At 53.8% G+C, this 24,551-nt stretch overlaps 1 protein-coding gene across 2 annotated transcripts in view; it reads right to left on the bottom strand.

The window, feature by feature from the left end:
• Nucleotides 1–24,345, bottom strand: part of TBC1D10A (TBC1 domain family member 10A) — a 53,098-nt gene extending 28,753 nt beyond the window's left edge. The window contains exons 1-2 of one of the 2 annotated variants that reach the window (XM_078848910.1): nucleotides 24,120–24,345; nucleotides 2,202–2,301 (exon numbers count right to left, since the gene is read on the bottom strand). In XM_078848910.1, the coding sequence (XP_078705036.1) occupies nucleotides 2,202–2,301; nucleotides 24,120–24,307 (288 nt within the window). In that variant the 5' untranslated portion in view covers nucleotides 24,308–24,345. Of the gene's footprint in view, nucleotides 1–2,201; nucleotides 2,302–6,678; nucleotides 9,672–24,119 lie in introns of those variants that run through there. The other variant, XM_078848911.1, reaches the window with a different exon arrangement.
• Between the last annotated feature and the right edge of the window lie 206 nt (nucleotides 24,346–24,551).

Here is a 24,551-nt window from a genome sequence, read left to right as displayed (position 1 = left end):
AGATCTGGAACGAGAAGGGAGGGCAGGCTTTGGACTAAAGCAATGGGACTCGCTTTCCATTAGGACTTGTCCATTTCAGGCTGTCCCACCCTGAAAACGTGCACAGGAAGGCAGTGAAAAGATGCATGAATGGCTCACGTACAATGCCCGAGCTGATCAGTGAGGCTGGGGAGGTTTGAGGGGACCCTTACCACAGATGCACATGTGCAGTGCGTGATCATGTTTCCCTTTAACCAGTCCCACAAGGTGAGAATGAGGTGACACTAAAAAGGAATGCTGAAGCCCAAGGCACACACAGCATAGCATGCTCACAGCTGGATTTCAACAGGCCAGGATAAGGGACCATTGACATCAGCAGCTAAAGATAAGAGACGTTCAGTCTTGATGCTTCAAGGTAGGGAGGTCTGCATGAAGGGAGTTAACCCAAAAGAGCCTTGCACAGACTGGACAGCTGTGGTCCTGCCAAAAAAATCACTCCCAGCCTGGAAGCAAGCTGGGACTCTTCTGCTCCTGACAGCTAGCCCTGGACACTCAGCCCCCAAGTGCAGCACTAGGAGGCTGCTCGGCACTTTCAGTCAGACCCTGGGTGCAGTACTGCAGAGATCTGTGCAGGGATCAGTCCTAGCTGCAAGGAGGAAGTCTCTCAGGCTTGCGAGCATGCAGGTGGGGCACCACTGCAAGGCTGGAGCCGGCGTTACTAGCAAGAGGCCTTGGCAAAAGCAGTTTGATTGCCCAGGAGCTTGCCTGGCCTGCTCATCCGCCTTCTCCTGGGAGCTCTGTGGACTTGAGTCAAGCAGTAAAATGAGTGATTGCTCTGCTCAAAGAAACAGCACAAGAGTTAGGAAAGATGCTACTAGAAGCATCCTCAGCTGCATTTGGTTTTTTTAGGGACGGTAACAGAGAAACAAGTGGGAGCCAGGTGGGCTCTGCACTCCAGACAAATCTGCCAAGGGGCAAAAGAAGAGCAAGAACCTTGTTTGCCCCGTACCAAGGGCCCACGAGTAACAGCAGGGCCCATCTCTCAGATCCCAGCGACAGGGATGGATGCAGATTGGAAATCTATGGGAAATCTCACTGACCTAAATAGAGAGGACATAGGAATCTAACTTCAGGGCAGAGTGCCAGTCCGCATTGGAGCCCGATGCTGCTCAATGGGCTCCAATGGTCCCTGAGCCTTTGGGCACTGCAGCAATACAAACACAGACCTAGCTAAGACACTGCACTGAGCTCTGCAGTTCTGTTCTTCATTTTTAAAAAGTTCAATCCCCTCCCAGTAATGACAAAACAGACCCTGGCACAAGAGGAAATGGCTCCTCGGAGGGGTTCAGCCAGCAAGTGGCTATACTGCCGCCAAGCCCTTAGCAATGTCCATTCAGGTCCAAAAAGGAAAAGTTACAGACAAAAACTAGGAGTTTGAGATTCCCATGATGCCAATGAAATGAAAGGTGCCAATGAAAACGCCGTTTGAGTTCCCCTTGCTCCGTACTTGCAATGCAAACACTTCAGCACAGGCGTAGGGAACAAAGAGCCAGAGGTGAAACTGACCAGCACATTGACATTGTCTGAGCAGACCACGCAGCAGAGCAAGCAGCATCAATGAGGAAACGTGGATTTCAAGCATTCAGGGTTAAGTCAGGTGTTAGACTCAGAAGAAATTTTGCTTCTAACCTTTAAGCACCCCTCTCCCCATGCTAAGACTGGGCTGTGGCTCAGCTCCCCAGAGCTGATGTCTGAACATGGGACACTGCCTTTGAAGACCCTGGGGAGATGGGAACGAAGCGGGCCAGGCCCCTCTCCCCTTCACATTAGGGCACCTCCCAGTGGGGGAACAGGAGGCTGCTAAGGCAAAGCTGCCACGCTGCAGCAGCTAAAGCCAAACAGCTCCCAGAAAGGCAGAAGAGGGCACCACCCAACCCCGCGGTTCTCACACTGGATGAGAGAGGCCTATCAGAAAAGCTCCCAACCCAACTCCCAGGATGAGTCAGCCCATGATCAGTCCTCTGCTCACACCTCTGAGCACCCTGCTTGGATGAGCACAGCTGAGACATCCGGAGAGGGAACTCACACCAAGGAAGGAAACCGCCAGCCCAGGGGGCATTTACGCAGACCCTCTGGATCCCAACACCCCAGAGCGAGAACTACCAGAGCCAGGGTTACGGGACAGCTGGGAGAAGAGCACTGGAGCTCTCGGGTGCACTTACCTTCTTATGCTTCTTGGCCATCCATTTGTCCCAGTTATTGAGCATGTCCAGCCACTTGGACTCCCTCTGCCTCAGAACCTCTAGTGGCACCTCCTCCAGCCTTGGGGACAGGGGAGAGAAGAGACAGTGTCACATGGGGCAAAGCCGCTCCAGTCACAGCAAGTGGAACTGGGAGCCTGCAGCCCTTTCAAGGATTTCACCTCCAAGAGCGCCTGCTCCATGTGCCCTAGCCCCCGGAGCACCCGGGAAGCTGCTCTAACCCACCCAGACTCCCTAGGACAATGGGGTCTGGAGAAGCGCCTGCTGAGAATCCCCCTCGCATACAACCCTCTGCACTCCCCATGCTCGTGACCCAGACCTCTAACCCGGGGCTCAGCTTTGACTCCCCCCACCATTCTCCTTGCACATCCAGGCAGCATCATACCTTGCTGCATTCCTACAATCCAGGCTGCTCTGTCCTAGCCCCCGACGCTCCACCTTGTTCTTCCAGACTGCGTACAGATTCCTCTTCCCGGCCCGCTGCTCTGCCACCTCCACTGGCTCCCACCATTTCACCACCGGAGATGCCAGCGCCTTGGTCCCATCTTCGAGAACCCTCCCAAGTGCCCCTTCTCTCCCTAGCCTTGCATCTTGCCAACCCCCACCTCCACTGCACTAGCAATGACACCAGCCTGGCCTGCCCATTCCTCTCCTTTCACCCTTCCTGACCCACCCGCAGCCAGCTCCCCACGTCTCTGCCTGTCAGACACTGAACAGCTGCCACTTGTCAGATTGTAAGCTAAGCAAGGCAGGCACTGTGTCTGGATAGTCTGGACAGAAGCTAACACAATGGGGGCCCAGGCCTGATTAGGCCCCAAATACTAAACCTTTAACAGCAGCAATGTAAGTTAGTATCTGGTTCCTTAGACAGAAGCAGGAGAAAGAACAGGATACAGGCGCCATCAAGCTACTCCAGAACCCTGGAGCAAGTGGGCCACTCTGCCCACAGAAACAGGCAGCAGCCCTTGCCCTGCTCTGCTGGGCAGGAGCATTCTTCAGAGCTCTGAAGAACAAGACAGGGCAGGGTGCTGCGCTAGCAGACAGACAGACAGAGGCTGTCAGTGACGACTGGCAGCACCAGTTTCTTAGGGTGCACCTACACTGCAACAGGGAGATGCAATTACCAGGGCAGCTAGAGGAATATGCACTAGTTTTGATTGTGCCCATGTTCTAAAACCAGCAGTGTGGCCATGGTGGCCCAGGCTAGCCATCCAATAGGGACTGGAATTGGGTGGTTAGCCTGAGCCATCATCCATACCGCTGTAGTCACATTGCTGGTTTTAGCACACTAGTTGGATCCAAGTAAGCACATGCATGTCTACCAGAGCTGGGCATTACTCACGGGTATCCACTAGCCTGATCCTGACCTCGGCAGCCCAGGAGGCCTTCCAGCTCCTCTGCAATTCCTACCAGTCATTTTCTGCACTGCCTCTGCTCCCTGCATTTGGGGGATGGATTTTGAGAGCCTGGGCTGGAGTCAAAGCCAGCTACCAGACATCGCTCCAACCCCCTTTTAACAGCTTCAAGTACTGCCAAGGGGATGATTCAAAGCCAGGGTCCAGGTCTGGCAGAGATCTACCTCCCATCAGCCCCAGACTGTCCTACAGAGCAACAGGAACACCTGGGCTCAGGCCTGGGGATCCAACGGCAGATCAGCCCTGGCTCAGAAGGACGCGCTCGGGACAGGATGGACTTGAGAGCTCCTGAACTTGGCAGCAGTTTTACTATCTCCACTCCATTAAGACTTTTACTGGGCGTAAAACAAAGCCAGAGCCCTCTTCCTCCGAGGCCAGCTCCTGTCCAAAGGAGACCAGCCTGCCAGCACAACACAGATACTATCCCTCAGCACAGCACAAGCCCTGAACTAGGGAAGCTAAAGAATTGGCACCAACCCACTGCACAGAGGGGCAAGAAATTGAGTTAGATCCTGCATCCAGGAATAGCCTGTGCTGTGCCCACAGGAGTAATCCACATGCAACTTGGATGGCACCTGCAGTAGAAGGGAGACAGGCCTTTCACACAGGCTCCTTGCCACTCGTGCACCAGCCTTTAAACAGCTGTGCGCACCTCCGCCAACCCAGGAAAGATGGAGCCCAGCAGGCGCTGGGCTGGGAACAAGCAGCATGTCATGAGAAACTCGATTCAGATACCCTGGGGGAGATTTTTAATACACATCAGGAAAGTGACAGCCTGTAACACAGCCTTCCCCCACCCCCGGGTATTACTGTACACGGCTTCCTGCAAGCGATACGGTGTGGTGCTGAACCTTGGAATGCTAGTGCCCATGTCACCCCAATAGCGCTGAGCTACAAAGCAGATACTCGAAACCTCAAACCAGCACAGTCTGAGTTTAGCCCAGATCTGATTTAGCCATTGTACTACACAAGCTCAGGCAGAAGGGGGGCAGTTTGGTCACTGCGCAGAGCGAACAGCTATAGTCACAGGACGTGTGGAATAAGCATGTCCCCCATTAACCTTCTGCAAGAACCAGATATACCACAGTCGCAGTCACACCCTCACTTCTGCTTTCAGTGCAGAGCCATCACGACCAGGCTGTGCCTCTGCCTTGGGCCGCACAGGTCCTGGCTCCGCATTTACTGGCTTTGCCAATACTGGAGCGATTTGACTCCAGCTCTCCCCCAACACAGCTCCCACAGAGCAGGTGCACCAGGCATAGCACAGAGCACAGCAGGAAGTTTGGTGCAGCCCATGGGATGATGGCCAGGCCTTGCTCCCAAATGACCCCGGCCCGATCCGACTGACACCAGACCCACCAGCTTTCCAAGGGCCCGTCCTCCCAGCAGAGGGACTCAGTGCTGCAGCAACTCCAGGAGTGGGGGTTTCAGTTTGGTCCAGTCGCATGTCAACAAGCTGAAGAGGCAGCCGCCAACTGGCCCACTCCCCTCCACTGATTTCACATGCCCGGAGCGCACAGCCAGCAGCTTGGGGAGTGATTGGGGAGCAGGAGGGCTTGGCTGGACCCTTTGGGCTCTTCATCACCTGTGTTCAGCTCCCACCACATGGGGAGAGACAAAGCCCGCACTAGCTGAGCTAGCCCTCCCTACCCACAGGCCTGCTTGGGGCCTCCAAGCCTCCTCACCGGGCCCCGGGGCACAGGACAAGGGCACACGCGTCCAGCAGGCAGCGCCATGGGAGCCAGTGGAGGCGTTACTGGGTACCAGGGTCAGGAAGCAGGACTGCCCCCAAAGGGGAGATGCTGGCTGGCTGGCCGGCCAGCCAGCTCCTGGAAGGGAGGCTGGGCAAGGCTGTCCCCGAAAAGGCGACTCCAATGCTCGAGTGAGCTGGGGGCTGGAAGGGTCCCATGCAGAAGAGGTAACTGGGGAAGTAGGGCATATGGGGACCACGTCAGCACCTCTGTCACAGGGAGACAGAGGGTGGTTTCTTAGTACATGGCGCATGGTTAACTGCCCACCACCCTGTGGTCAGAGCTGTCTGTGCAGGGTGACCCAGCGAGCCAGCCGCTGTCACCAGCCCTCACTCTGTGCACGCAGGGGCACATCACCTCCTCCCCACACCACATGGGTCCCCATGGCAGGAAAGTAACGCAGCCACAGCAGAGAAGCCGCAGGGACAGGAGGACACTTCAGCCCCTAGCGCTCCAGTGAGCTGATACCAACTCACGCTGCAGCTGCCTTGGGCAATGGACTTCATTCACTGGCACAGCTCAGAGGCAGTTACCCTGGCAAGCAGCACTTGTTAGTCTACAGCCCCAGAGGCCAACAAGGCTGGTTCCTCGTGGGCGGTCTGCCCCACACCTGCAGGATTCAGCTCTCCAGGCCACCAGGGCAGTTCAAAACCAGCGAGTGGCTCATGCCAGCTGACTCTGGCTAAGGGGCTGTTTAATCATGGTGCAGATGTTCAGGCTGAGGCCAGACTCCAGGACCCTGTGAAGTGGAGGGGTCCCAGAACTGCAATTAAACAGGCCCACCAGCCCACCCCGCAAGCCTGAGTCAGTTATCACAGGCAATACGCTGGCATCTAATTGCAGTGACACATACCCATAGTCTACAGCTCTTAGAGAGGGGTCAGCTGCTGTGACTCCAGCTGGCAAGGAGCATGGGCCCAGGGCTCCCTTCAGAGGAGCAGGATATGTTCTACTAGGTCAGCAGGGAGAAAGAGCACCCGAACCCTCTCCTGAAACCCACAGCCCAAGCAGCTCCCCTCTGCAGCCTCCCATGCCACAGCGTCAGACAACAACAGGGAAGGTCATTCCAGGCCAAAGTCATGGTTTTAAAATAATTATGCAAACTTATTCCAAAACTCTGCTTCCCTTGAACAAAACAAGCCCCCCCCACCACACACACACACACAGAGCTGCACAGGATGCTCCCTTATTCTCTGTCTCTCCCCCCCACCCTCCCCCAAGCCCAGTAGCTGCTCCCTTCTGCCAGGTAGTTAATGGGATTAGCTGTCTCACCTTCGGTCAGATGTTTGGAAGGCTGCATTATGGCACGCTCCTCCAAGTGCCTAGTACCACTACGCAACAGGCCTGTGAAGAGCATGCCAGTGCCACGCTGAGCGCACGCCAGGCTTTCTGCAGGAGAGAGGAGTCAAGGAGCGGGAGGTGCTGGGGATTGGTCACTGGATACAGAGCCTGTGCTCTAGCCCGCTGGGCCCAAGACAGCACAGGCTGGAAATCGTTGCCATCTGATGGTTGTTTGGCAGCCTGCATGAAGTGAGTTTTGTGGCATCTCAGTCCAGTTCCTAGTGAGAGGAGTCACAAGGCATCCCTCCCACAACCATGAGTTGGCAGGCTCAGCAGAGACTAGGAAGGAGCAGGTGGAAGGACAGCCTAGGGCCCAGACGGGGACTCCGGGGACTGGGTTCAATTCTTTGCTTTGCATGAGCTGGGACAAGTCATCGCTCCACGTTGCTTCCCCAACTGCAAGCTAGGAAACATACTGGCCCCCTTCTCCACCCTTCCCTTTGGCTCCACAAGCTCTCTGGGGCAGGGGCTGTGTCTTGCATTGGGTATGTACAGCGCCAAGCACAATGTGGTCCTGATCTTGGGGGGTGCCCTAGGTGCTACTGGAATACAAGCAACAAGACTAAATTCCCCGTTATGGGGGACAGCACAGAGGGATAAACAGCCATTCAGTGTAGCACCTTTCACCAACACTAAATCTACTCTGGAAAAGCTCTGCAAGACAGGCATGAGGACCAGGGCAGAGCAAAGGCTAGACCCTTGAAACTCTGCAATCAGGCTGCCACTTCAGAACACCCCTGCGCCTCACTGCTCTTTGCTGATGCTGACTGCACACCCAATAAGACACCGCCAGAAGACATATGGCCCAAAGCAGGCAGGTAGAGCTCCCTACCCCAGCAGATCAGCACTGCTTCTGGGGCGGGCACAGCAGAGACCCTGTATTGCTTTGCAAACCTGAACCAACCTCAAGCCTATCAGAACAAAGAAGCATTGTGCAGCATCTCCTGGGTCGCTCCCCCTTGGCGCCAGGTGACTGGCTAACCTCTCTCAGAGGTACACAAAGGGCTGTTCAGTCCACATTGGGGCACAGCAACGGGGGAGCTTGGCTGTTTCAGCTCACTCCACACACAGCTGGGAGCTCTGCTCAGCTAGTGAGCATAGAGCTTCATCCCATGAGCTCTGCGACTTCAGCCATCCATCCAGAGGGGGGCGCTGTGACCATGACCCAGCCCAGGGCCCTGCTGATGGGCCCCTGAAACAGCAGCAGATGGCATCACTGATCCAAGTGGGGCATCTATGGGAGATGAAGGGTCAACCCCAGAGATGGCAGGTGACCCTTGCTCCCAGCTGCCATTCGAGCCCACCTGGCCCAACTTGGGGATTCGGCCCAGCTATCCAGGTCAGCTGGCCCCCCAACACCCAATGAAGTCCAGGGGTGAGGAGTGTGCTCAGGGGGTTAGGCCCTGTCTGTTGAGCTGGAACAAGCTCAAATAAGGGGGTTGCAGGGTCCAGATCTATCTAACATGAGAAGGAACCCACCATACGGGGTCAGGACGGTGGGCGGGGAGGGAAGACTCGGTAGCTGCTGCTGAACGCTCTGTGATCTGGGCCCCTCGGGAGGCTCAGGTGTCCCCCGAAGGTGGCTGGCACAGCTGTGCGCACGCAGGGATTCCTGCCTTTGCGTCTGCTTCTCCATGGCCAACCGCACGGCCATGACCTGACCCCGCAACACCAGCACGTCAGCACACGGCACTTGAACCATGCAGAACCGCCCCGATGGGACAGGGCCACTGGTTTAAAATTCCACATGCGCATCAATATTTTGCTGGATCAGGAGGATATAGCACATGCTGCCCAAGCCACCAGCCTTGGGGATCCCAAAGTTCCCCACACATCCCATTCTGATACCAGCTGACGTTCAGGGACTGTCGAGAGCCCTCACCCTCCAGCGAAGTCACCTCCCCTCTGCTCTAGAAGCTACCCTACACATGGATGCAGCGGAGGGAAGCGTAGATTACAGGGCAGCAGCTCTGGAACCCCCCTACAGAAGAGCCCCTCCAGCTAAACCATTAGCCTCTGACCCGGGCTAACTTGCCTGCGAGTGCTCCTTACCATGCATAATGCCAGCTCCCCACTGCCAGCCCTTCGCAACATGGCAGCCACACAGGAGAAGTGAGCCACCTCTATTAGAATTCTCTTAAAAAGCATTCATTTGTGGGGGAGGGGAGCTCTGTTCCTGGAAAGAACTAAGGGTCCTTGCACAGCCCTGACTCCATGGGGATGGGCACATGAGAAGGGACAGGTCAGTGTGACCTGGCAGCTGTTGGTTGGATGGTTTAAGAATCAGCCTTTGCCCTGACTCCATGCCAGCACCCGCACAAGGATTCCCCCCGCCTCCAAGAGGGATTACACTACCCAGAGCCAAGCTTCCCTTTACAAGCTAGGGCAATCCCCTCTCACCGAGATGTGCTGGAATGGCAGAGGAGCCTGTCCATAAAATGCTGCCATGCACCAGCCCAGGGTCCTGTATTGCTGCTCCCACAGCATGTGGCAGAGGCAGCAGCTCCTTCCCTGAGGAGTAAGCCCCTCACACCCCCACAAAAGACACTGACTGAAGGAGCAGCATGAGGATAGGTGGGAAGCATCTCCAGAGATCCTAAAGGCTGCAGGCGGGGATCTGAAGGGGAGAACACGATGAAGACCAAATATCCCCCATCTCAAAAAGCAAAGACCCCGTGAGTTGTTCCCAACTATTTGGATTACTGCATCCTAGCCCCGGAAACTAACACAAATAGCTTTGGATTGACATCAGTCCTTTCGCACCCACAATCCCAGCAAGTCAGGACCAGCAAGTCAGAAACACAGGGCCAAGGCTGCGCCAAAGGGAGGGCCAAGGACCAGGAAAACAAAGCATTAGCTGAAGCGGATTAACAGAAACAGAAACCAGTTACTGGAATTCAACGACATGCCACAAGCAGAGAAAGCTCCCTGTATGGAAACAGGAACTGCATGCGAGAATGCCATCAGTCATGAGCAGGGGATGCAGGAGAGGCACAAGAGCCCTAAGACAGGTTTCAGAGTAACAGCCGTGTTAGTCTGTATTCGCAAAAAGAAAAGGAGTACTTGTGGCACCTTAGAGACTAACCAATTTATTTGGGCATGAGCTTTCGTGAGCTACAGCTCACTTCATCGGATGCATACCGTGGAAACTGCAGCAGACATTATATACACACAGAGATCATGAAACAATACCTCCTCCCACCCCACTCTCCTGCTGGTAATAGCTTATCTAAAGTGATCATCAAGTTGGGCCATTTCCAGCACAAATCCAGGTTCTCTCACCCCCTCACCCCCTCCAAAAACCACACACACAAACTCACTCTCCTGCTGGTAATAGCTCATCCAAAGTGACCACTCTCCCTACAATGTGCATGGTAATCAAGGTGGGCCATTTCCAGCACAAATCCAGGCTCTCTCACCCCCCCCCCCTTTTCCCGGGGACACACACACACACTAACTCTCTCTCCTGCTGGCAATAGCTCATCCAAACTGACCACTCTCCAAGTTTAAATCCAAGTTTAACCAGATCCATAAACCTGGAAATCCTGGGCGCCCCATCATCTCAGGCATTGGCACCCTGACAGCAGGATTGTCTGGTTATGTAGACTCCCTCCTCAGGCCCTACGCTACCAGCACTCCCAGCTATCTTCGAGACACCACTGACTTCCTGAGGAAACTTCAATCCATCGGTAATCTTCCTGATAACACCATCCTGGCCACTATGGATGTAGAAGCCCTCTACACCAACATTCCACACAAAGATGGACTACAAGCCGTCAAGAACACTATCCCCGATAATGTCACGGCTAACCTGGTGGCTGAACTTTGTGACTTTGTCCTCACTCACAACTATTTAACACTTGAGGACAATGTATACCTTCAGGGGACAATGTATACTGCTGTAGGTACCCACATGGCCCCACAGTATGCCAACATTTTTATGGCTGATTTAGAACAACGCTTCCTCAGCTCTCGTCCCCTAAAGCCCCTACTCTACTTGCACTATATTGATGACATCATCATCATCTGGACCCATGGAAAAGAAGCCCTTGAGGAATTCCACCATGATTTCAAACAACTTCCATCCCACCATCAACCTCAGCCTGGTCCAGTCCACACAAGAGATCCACTTCCTGGAAACTACAGTGCTAATGAACAATGGTCACATAAATACCACCTTATACCAGAAACCTACTGACCGCTATTCCTACCTACATGCCTCCAGCTTTCACCCTGACCACACCACACGATCCATCGTCTACAGCCAAGCTCTGCGATACAACCGCATTTGCTCCAACCCCTCAGACAGAGACAAACACCTACAAGATCTCTATCAAGCATTCTTACAACTACAATACCCACCTGCGGAAGTGAAGAAACAGATTGATAGAGCCAGAAGAGTTCCCAGAAGTCACCTACTACAGGACAGGCCTAACAAAGAAAATAACAGAACGCCACTAGCCATCACCTTCAGCCCCCAACTAAAATCCCTCCAACGCATTATTAAGGATCTACAACCTATCCTGAAGGATGACCCAACACACTCACAAATCTTGGGAGACAGGCCAGTCCTTGCCGACAGACAGCCCCGCAACCTGAAGCAAATACTCACCAACAACCACATACCACACAACAGAACCGCTAACCCAGGAAATTATCCTTGCAACAAAGCCCGTTGCCAACTGTGCCCACATATCTATTCAGGGGCACCATCATAGGGCCTAATCACATCAGCCACACTATCAGAGGCTCGTTCACCTGCGCATCTACCAATGTGATATATGACATCATGTGTCAGCAATGCCCCTCTGCCATTTACATTGGTCAAACTGGACAGTCTCTACGTAAAAGAATAAATGGACACAAATCAGATGTCAAGAATTATAACATTCATAAACCAGTCGGAGAACACTTCAATCTCTCTGGTCACGCGATTACAGACATGAAGGTCGCTATCTTAAAACAAAAAAACTTCAAATCCAGACTCCAGCGAGAAACTGCTGAATTGGAATTCATTTGCAAATTGGATACTATTAATTTAGGCTTAAATAGAGACTGGGAGTGGCTAAGTCATTATGCAAGGTAGCCTATTTCCCCTTGTTTTTTCCTACCCCCACTCCCCCCACAGACGTTCTGGTTAAACTTGGAGAGTGGTCAGTTTGGATGAGCTATTGCCAGCAGGAGAGTGAGTTTGTGTGTGTGTGTGTCCCCGGGAAAAAAAGGGGGGGGGGTGAGAGAACCTGGATTTGTGCAGGAAATGGCCCACCTTGATTATCATACACATTGTGAAGAGAGTTGTCACTTTGGATGGGCTATTACCAGCAGGAGAGTGAGTTTGTGGGGGGGGGGGCGCGGCAGAAGGTGAGAAAACCTGGATTTGTGCCGGAAATGGCCCAACTTGATGATCACTTTAGATAAGCTATTACCAGCAGGAGAGTGGGGTGGGAGGAGGTATTGTTTCATGATCTCTGAGTGTATATAATGTCTGCTGCAGTTTCCACGGCATGCATCCGATGAAGTGAGCTGTAGCTCACGAAAGCTCATGCTCAAATAAATTGGTTAGTCTCTAAGGTGCCACAAGTACTCCTTTTCTTTTTGCGAATACAGACTAACACGGCTGTTACTCTGAAACCTGTCACCCTCCTACAGGCACACAATCACAGCAGCATTGCACCAGGATTCCCTTTACAAGAGGAAAAGGATCGAATGGGCTTCTGCTATAAAAAAAAAAAAAAAAACAAGGCCATGAGACACCTTTCCCCCCCATTACTACATCAAGGCTGATGTGTGGGTATTAGGCATGCCTTTACTGTTCAAGAGGACACCTATACCTCCATTTTACAGATGGGGAAACAGGCATACAGCAGTGATTTTCACAAGCCAGTGAATCTGTGGCAGAACATGGACGAGAACCTGAGGGTCCCAGCTCTACCCACTAGACTGCACTGCCTGGCATTTTAGAGAACTTTACACTCATGTTCAGAGTTCTAAGGAATAACTCGCACAAAGGGGTGAAACAACCTTACGAGACACCCGAGCTGCTGACTGTGCCAAGCTAGATGGGCCCTCTCGCTGACCCACTATCAACCCCATCAGCAGCAACGGTGCAGCGGCACAAAACAAATGGGCTACTAGCGGCTCATCTCATGCCCACAAATTACAAGGGTGCCAATCACAGTTAGCTACGCAGCCAGCTAGAGGAACATGTTGCAGTTTCCACTCCTGCCCCAAATGAGGTCACAGCTAACACACCCGGCCCCGCTCACTTTCTCTGGGTGTCGCCATAGAAATAACTCTGGAAGCAACCATGCTGCAAAACCGGATTCCAATTAGAGTGGGGGAGACAGAGCACATTCCTTACAGTTCTACAGCCCAGTCAGGGCCATTCCATCTCTACAAGAGGTGGGGCCCACAGCCTGCAACACTCCGCCATGAGCGAGGTCACAGTGCATGCTGGGATACGGCGTGCATCTCTGCTAAACAGGAGAGAATCCAGCCTGTTCTATACCAACTCAGTGCAGCCTTTGGGCTCCCAGCAAGCTGTCACTGCTGCCCCTCAGCCGGGCAAAGTTTGAGCAGCTCCTAAAGAAAGCCGAGTCAGAGTTAAGCAGCCAGACTTCCTAGTGGTAGATCAGCTGCAGGAGTTGGGGGGAGGGGGGTTCAGCCAGGGAGCCGGCTCATGGAATCTTTCTTCTGCAGTTGGGAGCCCTGACAGTCCGCTTCCCCGTTACTGCAGCTCTTCTGGATCACTTCAAATAACCTCTGGCTCTTACAACAGCTACAGATGTTCCGTTCCCCTCACAGAAAGTGAGCACCTATGGGAACCAGAAGATAGGACAGTTTCCCCAATTACACTATGGCCAAAAATGCACAACCATCTAGTGCTCAGAATTCAAAACAGGTCTCAAGGTAACCAGAAGCTGCCATCACTGGATGGAAGGGGAACACTCAGGCCTTGAAATTATTTAAAATTTAACAGAAGCCTCCTCTATTCTCAGCTTCCTCCCACAGGGCCTATACTTTACTGTTAAGACCCTCCCTGAGCTCGCTCCATCTTCACATGTAGGAGCCACCTCCTCTGTTCCTGTAGAGTCCCACCCCCTAGGGCGAGAATGCCTTCTCCTTCACAGCCTGTGAAGATCTCCCAGCTTCTCCCGCTCCATCTTTTCAAGGCTCGGCCCTTCTTTGCATTGCAACTTGGGAGCACTGTCCGCACAATAATACCAGCCACAACAGAGCTACCACTGAAGCTTCACTAAGTCTCACATATCCCTTAAATCATTTGCAAGGAAGGACGGGATCTAATGGTTAAAGTACAGGTCTGGGGTCAGGTGCCTAGGATGTATGCCTGGTTCTGTAATCTTGGGCACGTTAAACCATCCATTTGCACAGTTGTCAGAAGGAATACAACCTCACAGGGGCAACGTGTGGCTTAGTCCATCAGTGTTTATAAAGGTTTCAGAGTGGCAGCCATGTTAGTCTGTATTTGCAAAAAGAAAAGGAGGACTTGTGGCATCTTAGAGACAAATTTATTTGAGCATAAGCTTTCGTGAGCTACAGCTCACTTCATCGGATGCATTCAGTGGAAAATACAGTGAGGAGATTTATATACACAAAACATGAAACAATGGGTGTTACCATACACACTGTAAGGACAGTGATCACTTAAGATGAAAGAAAAGGAGTACTTGTGGCACCTTAGAGACTAACCAATATATCTGAGCATGAGCTTTCGTGAGCTACAGCTCACTTCATCAGATGCATCCGATGAAGTGAGCTGTAGCTCACGAAAGCTCATGCTCAAATAAATTGGTTAGTCTCTAAGGTGCCACAAGTACTCCTTTTCTTTTTGTGAATACAGACTAACACGGCTGTTACTCTGAAACCTGTCACTTAAGATGAGCTATTACCAGCAGGAGAGCTGGGGGGGGGGGGGAGAGAAAACCTTTTGTAGTGATCAAGGTGGGCCATTTCCAGCAGCTGACAAGAACGTGTGAAGAACAGTTGGGGGGGGGGGGGGGACATAGAATCATAGAATATCAGGGTTGGAAGGGACCTCAGGAGGTCATCTAGTCCAACCTCCTGCTCAAAGCAGGACCAATCCCCAATTAAATCATCCCAGCCAGGGCTTTGTCAAGCCTGACCTTAAAAACTTCTAAGGAAGGAGATTCTACCACCTCCCTAGGTAATGCATTCCAGTGTTTCACCACCCTTCTAGTGAAAAAGTTTTTCCTAATATCCAACCTAAACCTCCCCCATTGCAACTTGAGACCATTACTCCTTGTCCTGTCCTCTTCTACCACTGAGAATAGTCTAGAACCATCCTCTCTGGAACTACCTCTCAGGTAGTTGAAAGCAGCTATCAAATCCCCCCTCATTCTTCTCTTCTGCAGACTAAACAATCCCAGTTCCCTCAGCCTCTCCTCATAACTCATGTGTTCCAGTCCCCTAATTATTTTTGTTGCCCTTCGCTGGACTCTCTCCAATTTATCCACATCCTTCTTGTAGTGCGGGGCCCAAAACTGGACACAGTACTCCAGATGAGGCCTCACCAATGTCGAATAGAGGGGAACGATCACGTCCCTCGATCTGCTGGCTATGCCCCTACTTATACATCCCAAAATGCCATTGGCCTTCTTGGCAACAAGGGCACGCTGCTGACTCATATCCAGCTTCTCGTCCACTGTCACCCCTAGGTCCTTTTCCGCAGAACTGCTGCCTAGCCATTCGGTCCCTAGTCTGTAGCTGTGCATTGGGTTCTTCCGTCCTAAGTGCAGGACCCTGCACTTATCCTTATTGAACCTCATCAGATTTCTTTTGGCCCAATCCTCCAATTTGTCTAGGTCCCTCTGTATCCTATCTCTGCCCTCCAGCGTATCTACCACTCCTCCCAGTTTAGTATCATCAGCAATTTTGCTGAGAGTGCAATTCACACCATCCTCCAGATCATTTATGAAGATGTTGAACAAAACCGGCCCCAGGACCGACCCCTGGGGCACTCCACTTGATACTGGCTGCCAGCTAGACATGGAGCCATTGATCACTATCCGTTGAGCCCGACAATCTAGCCAACTTTCTACCCACCTTATAGTGCATTCATCCAGCCCGTACTTCCTTAACTTGCTGACAAGAATACTGTGGGAGACCGTGTCAAAAGCTTTGCTAAAGTCAAGAAACAATACATCCACTGCTTTCCCTTCATCCACAGAACCAGTAATCTCATCCTAGAAGGCGATTAGATCAGTCAGGCATGACCTTCCCTTGGTGAATCCATGCTGACTGTTCCTGATCACTTTCCTCTCATGTAAGTGCTTCAGGATTGATTCCTTGAGGACCTGCTCCATGATTCCATGGGGAAATAGTTTTACTTTGTGTAATGACCCATTCACTCCCAGTCTCTATTCAAGCCTAAGTTAATTGTATCCAGTTTGCAAATTAATTCCAATTAAGCAGTCTCTCGGCGGAATCTGTTTTTCAAGTTTTTTTGTTGAAGAATTGCTACTTTTAGTCTGTAATTGAGTGACCAGAGAGATTGAAGTGTTCTCCAACTGGTTTTTGAACATTATAATTCTTGACATCTGATTTGTGTCCACTTATGCTTTTACATAGAGACTGTCCAGTTTGACCAATGTACATGGCAGAGGGGCATTGCTGGCACATGATGGCGTATATCACCTTGGTAGATGTGCAGGTGAACGAGCCTCTGATAGTGTGGCTGATGTGATTAGGCCCTAAGATGGTGTCCCCTGAATAGATATGTGGGCACAGTTCGCAACAGGCTTTGTTGCAAGGATAGGTTCCTGGGTTAGTGGTTCTGTTGTGTGGTTGCTGGTGAGTATTTGCTTCAGGTTGGGGGGCGGTCTGTAAGCAAGGACTGGTCTATCTCCCAAGATCTGTGAGAGTGATGGGTCGTCCTTCAGGATAGGTTGTAGATCCTTGATGATGCATTGGAGGGGTTTTAGTTGGGGGCTGAAGGTGATGGCTAGTGGTGTTCTGTTATTTTCTTTGTTGGGCCTGTCCTGCAGTAGGTGACTTCTGGGAACTCTTCTGGCTCTGTCAATCTGTTTCTTCACTTCCGCAGGTGGGTATTGTAGTTGTAAGAATGCTTGATAGAGATCTTGTAGGTGTTTGTCTGAGGGGTTGGAGCAAATGCGGTTGTATCGTAGAGCTTGGCAGTAGACAATGGATCGGGTGGTGTGGTCTGGGTGAAAGCTGGAGGCATGTAGGAAGGAATAGCGGTCAGTAGGTTTCCGGTAGAGGGTGGTGTTTATGTGACCTTTGCTTATTAGCACCGTAGTGTCCAGGAAGTGGATCTCTTGTGTGGACTGGGCCATGCTGAGGTTGATGGTGGGATGGAAATTGTTGAAATCATGGTGGAATTTCTCAAGGGCTTCTTTTCCATGGGTCCAGATGAAGATGTCATCAGTGTAGCACAAGTAGAGTAGGGGCTTTAGGGGACGAGTGCTGAGGAAGCGTTGTTCTAAGTCAGCCATAAAAATGTTGGCATACTGTGGGGCCATGTGGGTACCCATAGCAGTGCCGCTGATTTGAAGGTATACATTGTCCCCAAATGTGAAGTAGTTATGGGTAAGGACAAAGTCACAAAGTTCAGCCACCAGGTTAGCCGTGACATTATCGGGGATAGTGTTCTTGATGGCTTGTAGTCCATCTTTGTGTGGAATGTTGGTGTAGACAGCTTCTACATCCATAGTGGCCAGGATGGTGTTTTCAGGAAGATCACCGATGGATTCGCAAAAAGAAAAGGAGTACTTGTGGCACCTTAGAGACTAACCAATTTATTTGAGCATAAGCTTTCATGAGCTACAGCTCTGATGAAGTGAGCTGTAGCTCACAAAAGCTCATGCTCAAATAAATTGGTTAGTCTGTAAGGTGCCACAAGTACTCCTTTTCTTTTTGCGAATACAGATTAACACGGCTGTTACTCTGAAACCTGTCATCGATGGATTGTAGTTTCCTCAGGAAGTCAGTGGTGTCTTGAAGATAGCTGGGAGTGCTCGTAGCGCAGGGCCTGAGGAGGGAGTCTACATAGCCAGACAATCCTGCTGTCAGGGTGCCAATGCCTGAGATGATGGGGCGTCCAGGATTTCCATATTTATGGATCTTGGGTAGCAGATAGAATACCTCAGGTCAGGGTTCCAGGGGTGTGTCTGTGCGGATTTGATCTTGTGCTTTTTCAGGGAGTTTCTTGAGCAAATGGTGTAGTTTCTTTTGGTAACCCTCAGTGGGATCAGAGGGTAATGGCTTGTAGAAAGTGGTGCTGGAGAGCTGTCTAGCAGCCTCCTGTTCATATTCTGACCTATTCATGATGATGATGGCACATCCTTTGTCAGCCTTTTTGATGTCAGAGTTGTTTCTGAGGCTGTGGATGGCATTGTGTTCTGCCATCCACAGCCTCAGAGGTTATGGGGCAAGTGATGCTGCTTTTCCACAATTTCAGCCCGTGCACGTCAGCGGAAGCACTCTATGTAGAAGTCCAGTCTGCTGTTTCAACCTTCAGGAGGAGTCCACCCAGAATCCTTCTTTTTGTAGTCTTGGTAGCAAGGTCTCTGTAGGTTAGTATGTTGTTCAGAGGTGTGTTGGAAAGAGGCCTTGAGCCGGAGATGTCGAAAATAGGATTCTAGGTCACCACAGAACTGTATCATGTTCGTGGGGGTAGAGGGGCAGAAGAAGAGGCCCCGAGATAGCCCAGCAGAAGAATCTGTCCTAAGAGTAAAGTTGGATAGTGTTTATAAAGAGGCTTGGAATTCCTCAGACTGACAGAACTGGGCAAAGCATTATCAGGTGCAAAGACAAGCACAACATTGCTAGATCTAAAAATTCAGTTGAGGTGTGGTTACCACCACCCTAAAGCTCACTCCATCACACCACAGGGGCCACCGTGTTACATCCTTATGCCAGCCAGCAACAGCAGCCAGCCTTCAGGAAAGGCAGAGCCTCCTGGATGCTTTACATGTTGACCATAAACGTTAAACATCAATCCACTGGATGGCACTGGCAGTGAGTGAGCCAACGGGTGACTGAGCTATCGATTCCTAGAAGTCAGTGCACAGCTGTGTACTCTCCCAGCTAGCCCAACTGCATCCACACACCCCTACAAAACGCCGGACGCAATATCTTTCAGTCTTTGTTAAAGGACATTAGTGACACGACCCCACTGCATCAGAGAAAGCATTCAGGGACCTGGATTCTAACTCCCGACTCCTACTGACTCACTTGTGTGACTTCAGGCAAGACACAATGTCTATGCCCTAGCTCTCCACACCCCTCGTGCAGCACTGCCAGCCTTAAGCACTCAAAAGTCAGGAGATTTTAAAAATAGCACATTTGTGGGGTTTTTGTGTCTTCTGCTTTTGAAGCTTCCCCGCAACCACAAAGCCTAGAGCAGAGGTGTCAACTCGCGGCCGCAGGCCATCTGCGGCTCACAAAACTCCTCAGTTTGGCCCATGGGGCTCCAGCAGTTTTGGGGCCAGGTCTCTCCCTTGGCCCCACCTGATGCCCCCACTGCTCGCTCCACTGGCTGCTAGCCCCTCCTTGCAGCCCTGGGGCAGGGCTGTGTTTCTGTGCGCTGCCCCCGCCCCGAGCACCCGTTGCCAATGGGAAGCTGCGGGGACGGTGCCTGGGAGCAGTAGCATACGGAGACTCCCCCCTGGCCTTGGAGCCCTAGGTAAGCGCTGCATCCCCCAACCCCTCCCAGAGCCTGCACCCCCTTCCCACACACACCCTCCCGCTCCTAAACTCCCTCCCAGACCCTGCACCCGTCCCCCCTCCTCCCCTTCTAGAGCCTGCACCCCCACCCCAGAGCCTGCACCCAGCACCCAAACTCCCTCCCAGAGCTCGCACCCCAGACTCCCTCCCAGAGCCCAACCTCTCACCCCTTCTGCACCCAAACTCCCTCCCAGAGCCTGCACCCCAATCCCCTACCCCAGACCACCTCCCCCACCCAAACTCCCTCCCAGAACCTTAGACAGGTGGGAGACGGAGGGGGGTTGGGTGGGTTCTGGGCAGCTTGAGTGACATTATTGGCTTGCTGGGAGGATTTGAGGACTGGCACTGGCCCTAAGATAAATTGAGTTTGAGACCCCCTGGCCTAGAGACTTTTAAAAAAAACACAAAAGCTGAGATTCTCAGGTGATCACCTGACCCCAGAAGCAGGGGATTTAAGAAAAACACCAAGTGTCACAAGAGCTGGCAAAACACTGCTCATGTGATGCATGTGATTCTACCAGCCCTATAGGAGTGTCAAGGCGCCAGTCGTGTTTGCAGAGTAGGTGAAAGGTGCTACAAAAGGGCAAAGTATTATTAGTTATTTCTGCTATGTCAGAAATGAGAGACTGTCCCCTCCTGGAAAACAGCAGGGTAACATGTGGGCTCCTTCAGCAAGATGGAGCGATCTACTCAGTCCTTTTAAGGCAAGTAAAGCAGCTAGTTACCCAGACCCAAGTAGTAAGGAACATAGCCAAGGAAACGCTAGTAGAGGGATTCTCAGGAAACCACTGCCAAGATGTTGTGGGTAGGAACTGACCCTCACAGTGCAACTATCCATGCAGGAGTGCCAGCTCCAAGACAGAGGAAGTGACTTGCATCCTTTCTGAGCAGGATCCTTTGACTGAAAGAGCTGCCCTGAAAGGCCAAGTACAAGCCAACTCCAGACCCCCTAAAGGTAGTGCCCCTAACATACAACTTCTAAGTACACAGCATGGGGGCCACAACAGGCTGGTTTCACGGCATCTGTGTGTTAGGCATGCTCTCTCCCAAGGCAGGTCCTGGGAGGCTCCCATAGACTGGGAGTTGCACTGAATTTCCCCTGAATGAGGGGCTGCATCGATACAAGGTACAGCTCACGTAGACTGCTTGCCTTAGTGCATGACTGTCAGGCTTGATTCAAGCTCTACATTAGAGGACTAAGGGGGGGCTGCATAGTAGAACTGCAGGGGCCTCGCTCTGATCACTCAAACTCTCCAGTACAGAGCTCAAATCAGGTACCCACAATCAGCCTCTTTCCATCTCCCATCTGGGTGCTGGGATTGAAAGCACCTATTACACCACCACAAGACCAGTGTCGGATTCATCCCTACAGCATGTTTCCCCACAAGTTAGTGCTTTGTCCAGTCTAGTTTTAAAACATCCCAACAGCTGGGGATTCCACCCCTTCCTCTGGGCAATCAGCCAAGCTCATTCAGCCCCCTGATCTTTTATTTGGTGCTTCCCAAACTCCCTTCAGTTCATCAGTCTCTTTTCTAGAAACAATGTGCTTAGAAGCAAATAATCATCCAAGAGCAGCTGAACTGTGCAGAAGGGCTGTCCCCTTCCTGCTCGGGGACGTGATGCCATAGATTGGAGACACGTGCTCAAAGTACAGACACTGTAGTACGGTATCTAGAAAAACTCTGCAGATGCACACTGCAGAGTTAATAGGATCAATGCTTCCTCCAATGCACTCTTCGTGGATGTTTTACTTCCCCGTTTTATAAGCCAGGGCTGCCAAGAACAGCTTGCTGGCTGTGAAGCTGTGATCATGGCAACCAAGGGCTGTCTGCCCCACACACCTTTTGTGTCCCACTCTCCCTCTTGTCCAGGATATGATGAAGCAAGGCAGGAAAGTTAGCAGGTTTGCACCCAGTTGGTCCTGGGATTGTGCTCTGATTTGAGACAAACTCCTGAGAGCCCTCCCCCTCTCCAATAAAGCCAGGACAATCTTTGAGAAACAAGACAGCCCAGACCCTCTCTGCTACCCAGAGCGCAGGAGCTCCCGACTCCACTCTGCTGGCAAGGAAGCTGACGGGTGGGGTTCACTCTCTTCCACTCCTCCCCAAATACCAGAAGTGGTTGTTTATTCCCCTGGCTCTCACTTATCTCCTGTTATGTGCTCCAGACTCTTTTCTTTGCAGACATTTGTATGTGCTTTCATCACCCAGAGAAAGAAAAGGAGTACTTGTGGCACCTTAGAGACTAACCAATTTATTTGAGCATGAGCAAATTGGATACTATTAATTTAGGCTTAAATAGAGACTGGGAGTGGCTAAGTCATTATGCAAGGTAGCCTATTTCCCCTTGTTTTTTCCTAACCCCCCACCCCCAGACGTTCTGGTTAAACTTGGATTTAAACTTGGAGAGTGGTCACTTTGGATGGGCTATTGCCAGCAGGAGAGTGAGTTTGTGTGTGTGTGTGTTTTTGGAGGGGGGTGAGAGAACTTGGATTTGTGCAGGAAATGGCCCACCTTGATTATCATGCACATTGTGTAGAGAGTTGTCACTTTGGATGGGCTATTACCAGCAGGAGAGTGAGTTTGTGTGGGGGGGGGTTGGAGGGTGAGAAAACCTGGATTTGTGCTGGAAATGGCCCAACTTGATGATCACTTTAGATAAGCTATTACCAGCAGGACAGTGGGGTGGGAGGAGGTATTGTTTCATATTCTCTGTGTATATATAAAGTCTGCTGCAGTTTCCATGGTATGCATCCGATGAAGTGAGCTGTAGCTCACGAAAGCTCATGCTCAAATAAATTGGTTAGTCTCTAAGGTGCCACAAGTACTCCTTTTCTTTTTGCGAATACAGACTAACACGGCTGTTACTCTGCACCCAGAGAAAGCTTCCCACAAACCTTGGTGCCAAGCCCCTTCCCCTGGAGCCTGTGCCAACCTCGCACCCAGGCCTTTCCGAGGTCAGACCCTGCCAGATATAAGCCACCCTCCCACTCTTCAGTTACATGTCCATCCATCCGTCCCCCCCAACTTCCTCCTGGCCACTTACCCCCCCTCACACTTCCCAGGGTTACATGGCCTCCAGTCAGACATGAGCTCCCCACCCCCAAACAGGTCACCCCCTTCCTAAGAAACCCTCACAGTTACACCCCCACAACAGCATCTGCCTCTGCCAAGAGGGGGTAACACCCTCCCCCTTGCCCATCACGAACAGGAACAGAGGGAACCTCAGTTTCCCAAACCCAGGCCAGAGCCAGACCCCCCCAGGAGAGGGCTTCTCCCTACTGACCAAAGGGGAACAGGCTCAGGAGGGGTGCTGGCCACAGGGCCATGCAGGCAGTATGCAGTGGAGTTTCTCGGGGGTGCAGGCAGGCTTGGGGTCCCTGTGTGGAAGCAGCAAGGCTCACCCAGAGCCACCCCAGGACAATGCTGAGGGCAGCGTGCGGGTCCTATTGGGGTCCAGTAAGGCGTTCCCCGCAGGAGTCTCCCCAGGGCAGAGGCTGAGCAGGGTGTAGGCCGCCCGGGGGGGCAGAACGGGGTCTCTCCCCGGGCCAGCGCTCACTGCCCCGCAGCCTTTGGCAGTCTGCAGAGGAGGGTCGGGGGGTGTGTGTGTGCCAGAACTGGGGGTGGGGGCTCTTCCGCGGCTGCTCCTCGCCTGCCAACGCTTCGGGGGGGGGGGGGGACGCTGCCCCTCCCCCCATGCAGCGGGCTGTAGCCCACGGAAGCTTATGCCCAAGTCAATGGGCTCGTCTCTAAGGCGCCACGAGTCCTCCTGTCCTTTCTGCGGGTACAGCCTGACACGGCTGCTCCTCGGAGGCCTCCCCCAACGACAGCCAAGTGAAAAGTGGGGGGCATGGCCCCCTGCCTCCGGCAACGGCGCCCCCCTTCCACAAAGCTGTCAGTGCCCCCTCGGCCCCGGGTCCCCGGCAGGCCCGGGGGGGCCGGGGTGGGGGGGCCCGACAGGCCGGGGGGGGAGGGAGCCCGGCCCGGAGTGGGGGGGGGGCCCGGCCCGGGTCCCGACAGGCCGGGGGGGTGGGGGGGGCTGGGGGGGAGCCCGACAGGCCGGGGGCGTGGGGGGGCCCGGCCCGGGGCGGGTCCCGACGGGCCGGGGGAGCCCCGACGGGCCGGGGGGGTGGGGGAGCCCGGCGTGGGGGGGGGCCCGGCCCGGAGTGGGGGGGGGCCCCGACAGGCCGGGGGGCTGTCGGGGGGCCCGGCCCGGAGTGGGGGGGGCCCCGACAGGCCGGGGGGCTGTCGGGGGGCCCGGCCCGGAGTGGGGGGGGCCCCGACAGGCCGGGGGGCTGTCGGGGGGCCCGGCCCGGAGTGGGGGGGGCCCCGACAGGCCGGGGGGCTGTCGGGGGGCCCGGCCCGGAGTGGGGGGGGGCCCCGACAGGCCGGGGGGCTGTCGGGGGGCCCGGCCCGGAGTGGGGGGGGGCCCCGACAGGCCGGGGGGCTGTCGGGGGGCCCGGCCCGGAGTGGGGGGGGGGCCCCGACAGGCCGGGGGCCCGGGGGGGCCCGACAGGCCGGGGGGCTGGGGGGGGCCCGGGGGGGCCTGACAGGCCGGGGGGGGCCCCGACAGGCGGGGGGTCCCGACAGGCCGGGGGGGGCCCGGGGCGGGTCCCGGCCCGGCCCGGGGGGGGTCCCGGCACTCACGGCCCCTCGGCGCTCTGGCTGCCCACGATGAAGCCGAACTTGTCCACGCGCCGCTCCCCGCCGTTGGCCTCGGAGTCGGAGCCCAGCGAGCTCAGCTCGTCCCCGGCACCCGCCGCCCCTGGGGCCCCGGCCAGGCTGTCGCGGCTCCCGGGCGCGCCCGGCCCGCTCGCCCCGCGGCTCTTCGCCATCCCGCCGCGGCCCCGGCCTGCGCGGCCCGGGACAGACCGCCGGCCCCGCCCATCGGCGCCAAGGGGGCGGGCTCGCCTGGCCGCCCGGCACCCGCCTCCTCAGCCGCTACCGGCCAGTAGGCGACCAAGGCTCGCCTCTGCCGGACTCTGATTGGTCCCTCTCAGCGGGACCCGCACCCATCGCTCACTGCGGGGTGTCAATCAACGAACCTCCAGCCCCGCTCCGTCCGCCCGCGGCCGACCA

Source organism: Lepidochelys kempii, chromosome 15 (assembly GCF_965140285.1).
Source record: "Lepidochelys kempii isolate rLepKem1 chromosome 15, rLepKem1.hap1, whole genome shotgun sequence".
NCBI classification, from domain to species: domain Eukaryota; kingdom Metazoa; phylum Chordata; order Testudines; family Cheloniidae; genus Lepidochelys; species Lepidochelys kempii.
Note: the sequence above shows the minus strand (reverse complement) of the source record. Positions and strands in the feature narration are given on the sequence as shown.